General features: G+C 42.9%; 1 protein-coding gene across 1 annotated transcript in view; it reads right to left on the bottom strand.

The window, feature by feature from the left end:
- Positions 1 to 11,498, bottom strand: part of TMEM65 (transmembrane protein 65) — a 45,042-nt gene extending 33,544 nt beyond the window's left edge. Inside the window, exon 1 of the mRNA XM_029223126.1 lies at positions 10,664 to 11,498. Coding sequence (XP_029078959.1) covers positions 10,664 to 10,949 — 286 coding nt within the window. The 5' untranslated portion in view covers positions 10,950 to 11,498. The remainder of the gene's footprint in view (positions 1 to 10,663) is intronic.
- Positions 11,499 to 13,973: the final 2,475 nt, after the last annotated feature.

Genomic DNA, 13,973 nt, shown 5'->3' with positions numbered 1-13,973 from the left:
AGAAGGGACATGAAACTCTACCTGGATCCCTTTCTCAACCTCTCCTATGAGTCAAAAGCCTTAATCTGTGAGAACGGCAAAAATACTGTCACCCGTGGGCAGGTAGGGTGACTAACCATCCAGTTTGCCTGGGACTCTTTCAGTTTTAGCACTTAAAGTACCACATCCCAGGAAAAAAATGTTCTCCCTAGCCTTTAGGTATTTTAATTTGAAAGTGGAGTTTCAAATCATCTTCTTGATTTCTCTAAGCTTCTTACCAAAGAAAATGAAAAGACATTACTTGCTAAATGGCCTGTATATTTTCTACACAATACTGCTAAAAAGAGGTATAATTTGCTTACCTGTGATATTACATTTTTCCCTGATAAACTAGAATTCTACACAGAACTCTGTAAAAAATGAGTAAACTAGTAACATATATTTAAAATAAGTTCAGACTTCTGACCGATGAGGAAAGAGGGAATCTTAGTAGTACTCAAGCTACGGCCCAACACCTCCTGCCCTCCATATCCAAAGTTCCCTTTAAAGAGTTGAATCCTTCCTTATTGATACTGCCTCCTCAGCCAACTAAAATCTGGCTTCTCCTCACTTAATTCTTGACAAAGACATCACTCTCTTTTGTGTTGTTATATCCAATAGACCTTCTTTACTCCACCCTCCCAACCGCCAGTCTTCCTCTTATTTGAACCATCTAAAGCATCAGATCATTCCCTCTTTCTTGAAATGCTGTCTTCTTCACTTAGCTTCTGGAATACACTATTCTTGTTATTTTTCCTGACTTTGTAGACACTCCTCAGTCTCCCTCTAGTTCTGATCCTTCTTCATTTTCCCTTCCAATAAACACTGGTGCTTTTCAGAGTTCTGTCCTGGATCTTCCTCTCCATCTATATACAGCTGTTGACACCCACACTTAACATCTTCAGCCTAAACTTCTATGAGCTCCAGATTTAAGTGTATAAATAAACACACATGCATAAACACACACACCTACTTATTTGACATCTCCATTTATATTCACAAAGGTATCTACAATTTGACATGTCCAAAATTAACACTTTAAGTTCCACACCCCCAAATCTATTCTTTCCCCAGTCTTCTCCCTCACAGTTAATAATAACGCTTTTTACTCAGTCAGTATAGTCAGAAACCTAAGTCATCACTTACTATTTCCTTTCCCTTAATTATCTGACCCTTTCTAACCCATCAGCAAGTCCCATCAGTTCACTCTCACAAGTATGTCTTGACTCCATCTCCTCCTCTTCATCTCTGTGGCCACCTAGTCTCAGCCACCATCATTGCTAGCCTAGACTACTGTAACAGCTTCCTAAGTGGTCTCCCAGCTTACACATCTGCACCCTCCAATCTGTTCTCCAATAGCAGCCAGAGGGCTCTTCAAATACCATTATTTCACTAATGCTTAAATGCTCGAATGGCCTTCATATGGTTTACCCAGAAAGGTCCTGGCCTATCTGGCTTCTGCCTACCTACATCTCACCCCATTCCACTCTACCCTTTGTTCATTAAGTTCCACTCATATTTGCCTTCTTTCAATTCCTACACTATGTGAAGTCCCTTCCTATCTCAGGCTCTTGGTATTTGCTTTTCCTTCTGAGAATGCGCTTCCTCCATCTGTGTGAATGAATGGCTTCTTCTCAATCCTTTATTTTCAGCTTAAATATTACCTAAACAGAGGCCTTCCCAGATCACTTTAAGTAAAGTAAATGTCCTTCTATTTATTCTTCTAATAGCACACACTATCTATAATTATTTTATTATTTACTTTATTGCCTTTATCTTTCCTCTCTCAAAAATGTAGGTTTCATGAGAGTATTTCCCTGAATTAGTTCTCTGACACACCTCCAATATGCAGTACCGAGTCTACTATGGTAGGGAGAGTAACAAATATTTGTTACACAAATAAATTTTCTAAGTTTAGAAAGGTTTTCTATTTATAGCATGTTAGATTTTTTTAAACTCATTTAAAAATCTAAAGGAAAACTAGAATAATGGTTAGAAAGTTAAAGATTTATAACAGTTGGAAGGCCCAAATACTAGTTTTCTGACTTTTTCAAAATCCCCCCACAATTTATAAACTTTTTTGCACACTGATTTTACTTTGATTTCCCTTATTTTAAAAGTAACAATGCTATATTTGCTTTTGTATTGAATGTGTATATTATGCAAACATATAAAAGATAGACTAAGATATACTACCAGCACATGTGACTTTTATTGAGCATTTGAGTTGTTACCTTTTTTCCCAGCACATGTTAAAAAAATTCCAGGTATGAATATCTACAGAAAGGTGCAATAATAAGAACAGGGATTTTAAAGTCAAACAAAGCTAAGCTAAAAACTCTGCCACAGAGGTTTTAGGATCTTGGGCAAGCTCCTCAGCATCTTAATCCATAGAATAGAGATAATTCCTTCTCTCTCCAAGAGAAGTAAACAGAATAATTACATGAAAACTCACTTAATTAGCCCAGTATGTCTATAGCAAACATTCAATAACTGCTAAGTAATGGTAATGAAAATGGTGTTGGCAGCAGCAATAGTGGTAGCAGTGGGATGTCTTCTATAAAATATAAGAACCATTATACAACAGAAATTCAGAAGTTATATTACAAAATATCATGCTATTTTTAAAATTACAAATGTTTTAATAACCCAGTGCCCTAAATAGTCTACCCTAAAACTCAGAAAGAAGACAGAAAATCTAAAGTAAACCAAGTAAAGAACACCATTCTAACCTAAACTTCTCTGAACCTAAGTGCCTTTCAGGTATTTACAGCAACAATCCTTTGAACGGCCATAATCGTAACATTAGCAGAAATACAAGATCTTCAGTGTGAGATCTGAAGAGTCAGAGGTCCATAGCAATGTGATAGGTGCGACTGGCTAGCTGGAGAGACAGGAGAGTAGTGGTCTGTGACCCTGAAATGTCTATCAAGATTAAACCCTACTGAATAGCATAAGGGTGAAGAGAGAAAGAGATACTGAAAGAAATATAAGAAGAAAAAAAAAAAACCACCATGAAAGAGTGACAGAGAGCAGACATCAGAAACAACAAGAGATGCCCGAGAAGCAGACCTCCTTCCACAGCAGCAAAGTTTACCACAAGGGACGAATGAGGATAGAGCAGAGCAGTCCGAGGGCACTGTGGATGGAGTGGGGCAGGGGCAGAACAAATCCGACACACCTCACCAGCACTATGACACGGTCTGAAAGCATGCCAACAGAAACAGCACAGCGTTCTGGGGGCATCTGGTGTGATGACTAGTATCTCTACAAATAGAAGTTAAGTAGCCCCAAAGAAAATCATCGTATTAAAATACAGTATACAAGGACTCGGACATCTGGTGCAAGCAAAACTGTGCTCATTATACTTTTACTAAGGCAGAGAAAAAAGCAGTATGTTCAAATATGTTGCCATCAAACAGTCAAAGTAAACGTTTCAGAGGTTAAGAGGAATGATGTTTTGTACAGAGGAACCGGTTTGCAAGGCAGAAATAGAGACACAGAGATAGAGAACAAACGTATGGACACCAAGGGGGGAAAGCGGGGGTGGGGGTGGGGGTGGGATGAATTGGGAGGTTGGGATTGACATGTATACACTGATATGTATAAAATGGATAACTAATAAGAACCTGCTGTATAAAAAAAATGAAATAAAATTTAAAAAAAAAAGAGGAATGACGTTTTGTTACCTGCAAGGTCCTTTGTCTAGAAGAGTCTCTTATTTACCAGATGGTCTGAGGTAACTACGTTATTATATTTTAACAAATAACTACTTGCTTTCATGTCGTTGTTTTCATTCACTTAAAGCATAAACCTATGAGTCAAAGACAAGGCTAGAATCTTACATACTAATTAATTCAGCTGACGAGCAAGATGCTAATAAAATCTGCACTCAGGAATTTAGTCCCTATTTGTTCCAGTTAGCTTTATATTCTCTCATGCCAAAGAAAACCACATAAGAGTATAGTTATACAAATGCATCACTATTTTTAGAAAAACTAAAACAGTCGCCACTGATAGTGATTCAATATCACATCATTCCCAACATTCAAGATTACCCATTATCTTTATTTCTGCCTGACCCTTTGGATGACCCTATAAAGTTGCAGACTTTATATTATTTCAATTTTCCTATCTACAAACATCTTTATAAAAATTTGCTTGTCACAACTGCTATAAAAAGTAAGAAAATAGTGACTATTGAGAGGAACACCAGCAAATTACTGGTGAATTCAACTATGGCAGTGTTTGACTATCTGGAAGCCCTATTTTCTAAGGGTCGAATATTTAGAATTTAGTTAAGAACTTAGAAGTGAAAGGACATCACAATCAAGGAAAAGAGTTATCACAAAGCTCATTTATTTGATAATGAGGTGAAGAGTCTGATACAGCATTTCATATAAAGCGATGGCCCTCAAGCAGATTGGTTTTGCTAAATTCCTCCCTTGCCTCCCACCCAGTGTCTCCTCCAGGGAATATTTGGCAATGTCTAGAGACATTTTTGGTACACAGAACTTGGGGTGAGGAGGGTGGGAGGGTGCTACTGGCATCTAGTGGCTAGAAGACAGGGATGCTGCTAAATATCCTATGTGGAGGACAGCCCCACAACAAGAATCATACAGCCCAAACATCACTACCGCCAAGGCTAAGATATCCTGATATAGAGGAAAGAGTCCTATACATCTCTGTCTCCCTCTGTCTCTCTATATATCTATCAATCAAATGAATCACTATCACTATACTGGCACTCAGTACAAGAACGAATGGTCAAAAGTCTTAAGACAAACAAACAAAAACTAATATGTTACTGGTATGCATTAATAAAGAAAGATGTAATACAAGATTTCCAACAGAAATGATTAATTTTTAAATGTTATAAAGGATATAAAGGAACTGATATAAAGGAACAAACTACAATTATTAGTTATGGTTACCTACATAGAATATCTCCTCCTAATTTCCCTTCCCTTGAATCTAGACTGGTCTTAGTAACTTGTTTGACCAATAGCATGCAGCAGAAATGACATTCTGGGACTTGCAAGGCTAGGTCATAAACTGTGGTAGGTTGAATAATACCCCTCCCCATATGTCCCCATCCTAATCCTCCTACCTGTGAATACATCACCTCATATGGCAAAGGAGAGTTTGCAGATGTGATTAAGGATTTTGAGAAAGATTAATCCTGAACTGTCCAGGTGGGCCCTAAATGTAATCACGAGGGTCCTTATAAAAGAGAGGCAAAAAGGTCAATGATGTGACAACCGAAGCAGAGATTAATGTGAGCAAGAACCAAGGAATACCAAAAGCTGGAAGAAACAAGGACCAGATTCTCCCCTAGAACCTCCAGAAGGACAGGGCATTGCTAACACTTTTATTTTAGCCCCTTAAGTCTAATTTTGGACCTCAGACTTCCAGAACTCTAAGAGAATAAATTTGTGTTGTTTTAAGCCACTATATTTTTGGCAATTTGTTACAGCAACAATGGGAAACTGATAACAAAGTCTTACAGCTTCTACTCAGTTCTCTTGGAACATTTTCTCTGGAAGTCCTGACCATTTTAAGACTGTCATACTGGTGAGATAACATGCATCTACTCTGGTCAATAGTTCTCGTTGAACCCAGCCTTCCAGCCATGTCCAACAAAGTGCCAGACAAGTGAGTGAAGCCATCTTGGACTCTGTGACCAGGTCATCCGCCAGCCGTTTACCGAGTGACCCCCATAGATACCATGTGAAAGAGACGAATCACCCAGCTGAGTCCTGCCTATATTTCTGATCCACAGAATCATGAGAAATAATGGAACGGTCGTTGTTTTATGTCACAAATAACTCTGGACCTCAAGTTACATGTTAAATGATGATTAAAGAGTGTTAAATAGAATATATCCATTTTGTAATGGAAGAAAAAACTCCTATTTATATTATCTGTTTTCTAGGCAGTAATCCCTAGTTATAGGGCTACTCCAACATTCCCATTAATTCTAAAGAATTGTAATTAAGCTTGCTGGAATATACTGCTGTAACTAGATTCTTTCCATATTGGTAAAATAACTGATTGTAACAAAGCTTCATTTACTTATCCAGGGCCAGGATATAGAAGCTCTCAGCTTATTAGAGATCACTCACTCTTCCTGACTCAATCCATATTTCATATCCTCATTCTGTTCTTCTCCTCTTTCAGGTCTAGTTATTCCTTTATTCCTCTTTTACTGTTTCAACTAAGGCACCGAAATATCTTTATTCACAAATCTTAATTTGGAGTATGAAATGTTTTCTTGCCCTCTTTCTTATTCTCTTTGAGCAAAAGCCAAGATTATCTCCAGTTCATCTAGAGGTTAATAGCTTAACAGCACTGCCACTTTCTTATATAATCCTATACAAGGAGCTGAGAAAAATGGGGATACTCTTGTTAAGAGTCCAAGATCCCTAGTGGACTGGAACTCCACAAAAAATCATATTTGTTTCTATGTATTCTAAGTATGCTATATGGCAAGTTCTCAAAACAAAACTCCTCATGCTACCTTAAGTAAATAATCACAACGGTGGGGAACTACAAGATTAAATTTAGAATTATATGGTGTATCTATATGGATGTAGATAAATGGTAAAAAAATTTTGTAAAAAAATTTTTTTAAACATATACAATTATCACTTACACAGAGAAACAAAAAAGAAAAAGCAAGCTGATTAAGATCTAGCATTGAGGGCTTCCCTGGTGGCGCAGTGGTTGAGAGTCCGCCTGCCGATGCAGGGGACGCGGGTTCGTGCCCCGGACCGGGAAGATCCCACATGCCGCGGAGCAGCTGGGCCCGTGAGCCATGACCGCTGAGCCTGCGCGTCCGGAGCCTGTGCTCCGCAACGGGAGAGGCCACAACAGTGAGAGGCCCGCCTACCACAAAAAAAAAAAAAAAAAAAAAAGATCTAGCATTGATAGAAAAACTGCTCTGTTCCCCCAAAACATCCCTTATTTGCCTATATAAAAAGAATCTCATTTTTAAAAATACTTTAAGTACACATTTAACAAAAATATTCCCTAAGAAGGTCCTTTTTTCAAATCATATCTTTCATTGTGCCTCCCCAAAAGCCAGCTCTTACCTTTCTGTGTAATTCTCCAATGAGCATTAATTACAACATCTAAATAAGTGTGGAAGGCAGCCTCCAAGATGAGGCCCCCAATGATTTCCACCTCCTGGTATTCACACCCTGCCTGCATAGTATGCTCCTACAGTGTATGATGAGGGCAAAAAAGGATGGACTATCTCTTCTAAGACCAGGTTATAAAAGACTGTGGCTTCCAGCTTAGGTGTCTCTCTCATCACTCATTCTGGAGGAAGACAGCTGCCATGTCTTGAAACACTCAGGCAGCCCTGTGGAGAGACCCACACAGCAAGGAATTGAGACTTCTAGCCAACAGCCATGTGAGTGAGCGTTCTTGGAACTGGTTCCTCTAGCCCCAGTTAAGACTTCAATAATGCAGCCCTAGCTGAAAGCTTGATTACAACTTCATGAGAGACCCTGAGGCAGAAACATCCCCCTAAGCTGCCCCAAGACACCTGATCCTCAGAAGCCATGAGACAGACAATACATGTCTGTTTTAAGCCATTGTGCTTTGGGGTAATTTGTTGTACAGCAATGTAGAACTAACTATGCAATGAGCACTGCTCATCCTTCAAAAACCAAATAGGTATTTAAAATTTTTTTAATAATTATAAATAGAAATAGTAACTGCAAAACTTGAAAACAAATTTGGTTTAAAAAGCTCAGCTAAAATTAAAAGGCAACAGTAATAACATCAGCTTGCCAGTCCTACTTGTAAAAACAATGAACCAACAGTGCACTTTCAGAAGAATATGGACTCTTTCTGGAAGAATAGAGAGCAGGTTGAGCAGATAAATTGAGAACAGAACATCAACTTTTTTAAAACTAGGAAAGAAATCAGTTTGTAATTTAAAAATCACAATATCTTACTTAACTATTAACAAGACATCCCACAAAGTCTGACTTATCTATTACAAACTGGTTCTAAAGCTTTATCTTGTCACAGACTATATCAAATGCCTACTGATAAACACATAAGAAAGATAAGGGCAAATATAACAAATTTCAGCAGTAGACCCCACTTCCATTTCACAGCACAGATTTTCTTTTCCTGTAATATTTCCACACCAAATCCAAAGCACTTCATTAGATCATGCAAGCACTCTTTCCAAGAACACATAAGGTTTCCTATTGTAAGAAACAGCTCTTTTAACATAATTTATTTCATTAGAAAGTGCACTTAGTACACACATATTTAATACATGGGTTGAGCATTTAAAAACACTCAAAAAGCAACAATAAAAGAAAAACATGGCAATTTTTCATTTGTCTGAGGAAAAAATTGATTTCAGCAATAGAATGAGCTGTATGCATTCTCAACATAATAAATCCTCTCTACCTTAAATGGTTAATGAATAGGGTAATTTACTAGTGATGATCCCAGTTATCTCCATAGAAACTATATGTATTGATATCGAAAACAACGAGGAACACTAAGACTGTACTAAAAATTAAACCATCATCATCAATGTGTCATCTGAGTCAAAGAGCAATAATTTAGTCATCAACATTGGCAAAATTAGTTGACTTAAACTCTGAAGTTCTTTAGCTTTTACGTCAAATAAGCATTTGAATACCCCATTGTTTCCTATATCCTTTATCTTGAACAAAGACAACTTAAATTACCAACTTCTCTCTCATATAACTTATGTATTATTAAGTTTAATTGACGCTAACTGATCTCCATTGACTGAAGTTTATAGGTCCTTTCCAGAATATTTAAAACGATGTTAAATTTAAAAATACATTTTCCATTTTCACTGGAAAATGTAGCATTCCTACTGGCATGTGCTAAAATAATAAGGTATGAGGCAAAATTTATCCATTTGTATCACAGGACATGTTTTTCATGCACTGTCATAAAATCATATTAATAAGGCCCTCCAATCTTGTAACAATGTTAATGCAGAATTTCCAAGAAATTACTTAGAAAAGGCCAAATGTGTGTTCAAACAGTCTTACCCATGGAGAAAGATTCCTAAAACTAATGCTCTAGTGTGAATGTCTTTATAATTTTCCAAGGGTCACTTTTTCAGAAGTGAATATTTTAAAACCACACACTGAGTGCACACATAGCTCACAAATATGCTAGTATCTGATTATGACTTCATGTAATATCGTGGTTACATTTAGTAACCGAATTGATTGTGATGTTACATTGTTCCTATAGAAGCACTGTGGGTAGACAATGTCTGGAATCATCCAATACCAGTTATCCCTAAATTGGTCCACAATTCCCTGAACGGAGGTAAAAAAAGCAGTTAAAAGGCACAACTAATAAAAAGTTTCTAAAGAAGTAGTGTAGAAAAGTCCTGCTTATGAGGTAGACAATTCTCTCCTCCATTCCTGAATACAGACCAAAGAAGCGCTTTCAAGTGCCTGTGGCAGATCAAATGCCTTGCTCCAAATAAACGTGCTCTTAACTTACGGAACCTATGGAATGCTTATGTACCTACCAACCTTGAGGGAGGGGAGGAGTAAACTTAAACAACAATAAAGAAACAAAAAACACTTTCCAACACACCAGAATGTATAACATAAAACAGCAGCAATGTATTCTGTCTGTATCACGGTATTTAAATGGCTAAAGTATCTTAAGACTGAATGATTTGATCAATGGCCCCTTTCATCCTTCTGATTTTCTGACTTTTTAGCTTTTTCACTTGGACTCACATTCTGACATACCAGCATGCTGCACCGGTTTGAAAAATATCCTCCTTTAACAGGTTAGCTTAAAAATGGCTTGGCTTTCACCATTCCAAATTATTTTTGAGCAGAAGTCCGCTTTTTATTGCAGAGCCACAGATTTCCAGAAAAATACCTTTTAACTACTGCATTCTTTCATCCTCTGGGGGCACAACAAAAACGGGAGTCTAACTTGGGCAGCACCAAGCCTGTGATGGGCTTGCAAGTATGCATCTGCTGTTGCTGGTCTGATCCACGCTTTCAGTTTCCCAGGAAAGTGTTTCCTTCGACTGCTTAAATGAATCCAACTGGAGGTGTACGCAAACAAGCCGCTGAGAACACCTCTGCCTTAACGAAGCAACATCCCTTCTTTCGGACCCTGACACATCTTCGTTTGATAACCATTTAGCGAAGTTTCCCCCTGCCTCTCGGCTTTGTAGCGCTTTGGAAGGAGGCACCGCAGGCCACCGGCATGGCTGCACGTTCACAAGTAAGCAGCAAGGACTACAGGGGGACAGCAGGGCTGGGGGACGAGGCACAGCAAATCTAAACAAAATCAAATCAACGTCGGTTGGTAATTGGGGCTTTAGCTCCAACTGTGAGGCTGGGGAGGAACCAGCCAAGCGTTGGCCCTGGCTGCCTGGCACGATCCGCGCCTGTCCTACTGCCCCGGGGACACTCAGGAGGCGCAAAGTTCCCCCGCCCCCCCGGACGTCCCAGGAGCGAGGCCAAGCGAGCGAGGGGGCCGGCGGCAAGGGGACCAGGCCGAGGGGCGGCCGGGCGGCCGGGGCGCAGGCGGGGTAGTGGAGGGCTCTGGGCACCCGTCCCTCCGTCCCCGGCTCGCCCGCTCGCGCCCCCCTTACCTTGGGCGATGGCAATGGACTCGAAGCGGTGCAGCTCCTTGAGCAGGCAGCTCCTCTCGCTGGAGTGCAGGCTGTAGATGAAGTCGCGCGCGCCCTGCGCCGTGTTCAGCGCCTCCATGGGCTCCTTCTTGGGGTGGGTGCCCAGATCCCGGGGGCCGCCCGGGGCCGCGAGCGCCAGCAGCCCCCGCCCGCAGCAGCACCAGGACGGCGGGCGGGGCGCGGCGGCCGGGCCCGGCCTCAGGCTGTGCGCGGTCCGGCTCCTCAGCAGCGGCAGCAGCCGGGACATGGCGGGCTGAGGAGCGGGGACGCCCCGCGGCAGTCCGGGAGGGCGATTTCTGGCGAACCCGCGGGAAGAAGGAGCTGGGCTCAGCCCGACCCCGCCCCGATGTCCTCCTGACAGGCAGCCGAGGCGCCGGGAACCATGCACTCGCCGGGCGCGCGCGGCTGGAGCCTCCTCTTCAGTCCTCCTTCCCTTCCCAAAGGCTCGCGGCGCCTCCGGTCCCTCCAGACGACAAAAACTTTCTCTGAGGCGGCCGGGCCGGGAGAGCGCTCCCGGAGAAGGCGGGCGGGCAGTGCGGGCGGGCACCTCCCAACCAAAGAGGAGCGGCGCGGGCGGGCGGGTTCGGCAAGGGTTTGTGTCTGTCAGTCTGATCTTCCAGAGGGATGAGTCAGCCACGCGCCGCCCTTCCCCGGCACCGCCCTTCCCCGGCACCGCCCTCCTCTCTCGCCGGTTTTCCCACCCTCTTGCCAGCCCTAGTCCCCACACCGTGCGGCTTCCGCGCCCTCAAAGCAGCCACGCTCTCAGACCACAGCCGCCGCCGCTACCCCTAGCGGCAATATAAGGGGGTAACAGGGCGGAACGAAGAAAAGAGGCGGGGTGGGTGAGGCGGGGCCGCGCAGGCGCATTGTGCAGTCTTGCGGGCCGCGCTTTCTCCGGGCTAAGGAGCGTGCATGCGTGTCCCCACCCCCTCCAAAGCATGAAGGTGGAGAAAGAGAGGGACCTTGCCCCTTGCGCCGGCCTCCGGTTGGCTGAGTAGTACGGCTGCCACCCGGCCACCCTAGCGCCGTGCCTGAATCTGAGGCTGGTTCTGAACGATGCTCCAGCGTGTAGGCCCTCTCGCCCGTCACGGGCCCGGCCACAGCGCCCTGCTCAGGCTTTGGAACATTGAAGCGCGCAGGCCGCGCCCTTCGCCAAGTCCGCGCACACCCAGACTTCGGCCAGACAACCGAGTCTCCGAGACACCCGCTCTGGGAGCGCCAGAGGGAGGGCTAGGCCAGTTCTCCCGCTTCCCAAGAAGAGTCTGAGACAGAGACCTTGACACTGAGAACACCCTTCCCCGTTCTGATGCAAGCAGCTTAGAGATATTGGAGCCTGAGGCAAGAATGTCACAGACCTTTTCCAGGTGGTTGTCCAGGTTTGTTTGGTTTTTTTCTCTGTGCCAAGGTGGAAAGAATTCTGCGATCCTCCACCATTTCCACGTGTCCTAGGCATCTTTCAAGGCCCCAGTTCATAGGGTCTGCTATTCCAAGCTTTAATTTATCTCTTGCTAAGGGAGGAGATCTCTGCTTTATCTGAACCTGTCTAAAGGCACTTAGGCTTCCTGTCTTCTTAGAGAATAGATCCACTTAGAGAATAAATCTGCTCAAGTGTAATCAAGATCTAAATCCTATCCTTATCATACCCACTGCTGCACCCAGCCCGAGACACTGTATACAGTAGATGTGCTATAAGAATGTAAGTGCAATATATAAATGCGCGTCAAGGGAGGAACGGTATCACTAAATCCTCCTACTGCTGTAACCCAGTGGTTCTCCAAGTGTGGTCCCTGGACAGCAGAGCTTGTGAGACATGAAAATTTGTGTGCTCCACCAGAGACCTCCTGAATCTGAAACTGGGGGTTGGTCCCTGTCTGCGTTTTTTTTTGTTTTTTGTTTTCCTTTTTCCTTTGCGGTATGCGGGCTTCTCACTGTTGTGGCCTCTCCCGTTGCAGAGCACAGGCTCTGGACGCGCAGGCTCAGCGGCCATGGCTCACGGGCCTAGCCGCTCCGCGGCATGTGGGATCCTCTCGGACCGGGGCACGAACTCGTGTCCCCCGCATCGGCAGGCGGACTCTCAACCACTGCGCCACCAGGGAAGCCCCCTGTCTGCGTTTTAACAAGCCCTCCAGTTAATACTGATTCACACAAAATTTGAGAACCACTGCTCTAACTTAAACATGGAAAGCAGTTTTTTAAATTTTTAAATTTCAGGGCAGTGCCTCTAGTGTAATAATGACAAGAATTTTCTCTGTGGAAAATGGAAGCTCTTTGAGGGTAGAGATTTTCTTGTCTTTGAAACCCCCTACACCTCCCAGTGTGTGTTGGAATCTTCTACAGAGTTATTTAAATTCTTGGGATTTCTACCACCACTACCCAACCCCCCCCATATCCCTTTTACCCCCAAGAGATTCTGACTCATTGGGCTTGGGCTGGGACCTGGGAAGAGGGGTTTGAAAAAGCCCTTGAGTAGGAATTCACAGCAGCCTCCAGGACACCAGTTTTGTGTTTGGGTTCCAGAAACAGATTGCTGAAAATTTGATAACTGGATCAACCACTTCTTAGCTATGTGTTAGTGTTAGATTGTTTCAGTAGTGGTCCCAATAATCATGCCTCATGGTATCCACTCCCTTGTGTAGACCTGTTGCACATGACTGTGGGCTCGGCCACGTGACTTGCTTTAGCCAATAAGTGGGACATCACAGCCATGCTCTAAGTGCTTGTTCCTTGGGGCTTGCTGTAATGTGTTTGCTTTATGAATATTCAGTCCTGCTATAGAAAATAAGAGAAACAAAAATGTAGACACAATTTGCTTATGAGACATGTTACACGCAGAGTAAACGGATATGTGTTGAACATAGACAAAAAGGATGGAACAAATGAAAGTGCTACTTCAGATAGAAGGAGATAGACCAAGTAAACTTTAAATATTAGTAAGGCATGAATCATACAACCTCTCAACTGACAACTGTGTCATTCCTAAATTGACCACCAACTAGTGATATCCATTATAGCCCCACTGTGGCCTCATGTAGTCTCTGCACAAGAAAAGCAGATAAATCCCCAGCTGCTCAGGCAGCTAATGGCCAGCTACAGTTATGACCAGACACACTTGCTTCTGTATCACTCAGATGTATGTCAGATGTATGTCGATTCCAGACCTGTTCAGTCTGCCAAAACCTCTCGCTTACCCTCCACTCCGGTCCTTAACACCATGCCATCTGTGGTTTTAAGTGCTATGGTCCTTCCACCCTGCTTATACCCTATCCTAAGC

Source organism: Monodon monoceros, unplaced genomic scaffold (assembly GCF_005190385.1).
Source record: "Monodon monoceros isolate NGI ecotype Baffin Bay Population unplaced genomic scaffold, NGI_Narwhal_1 Super_Scaffold_14, whole genome shotgun sequence".
NCBI lineage: Eukaryota > Metazoa > Chordata > Mammalia > Artiodactyla > Monodontidae > Monodon > Monodon monoceros.
Note: the sequence above shows the minus strand (reverse complement) of the source record. Positions and strands in the feature narration are given on the sequence as shown.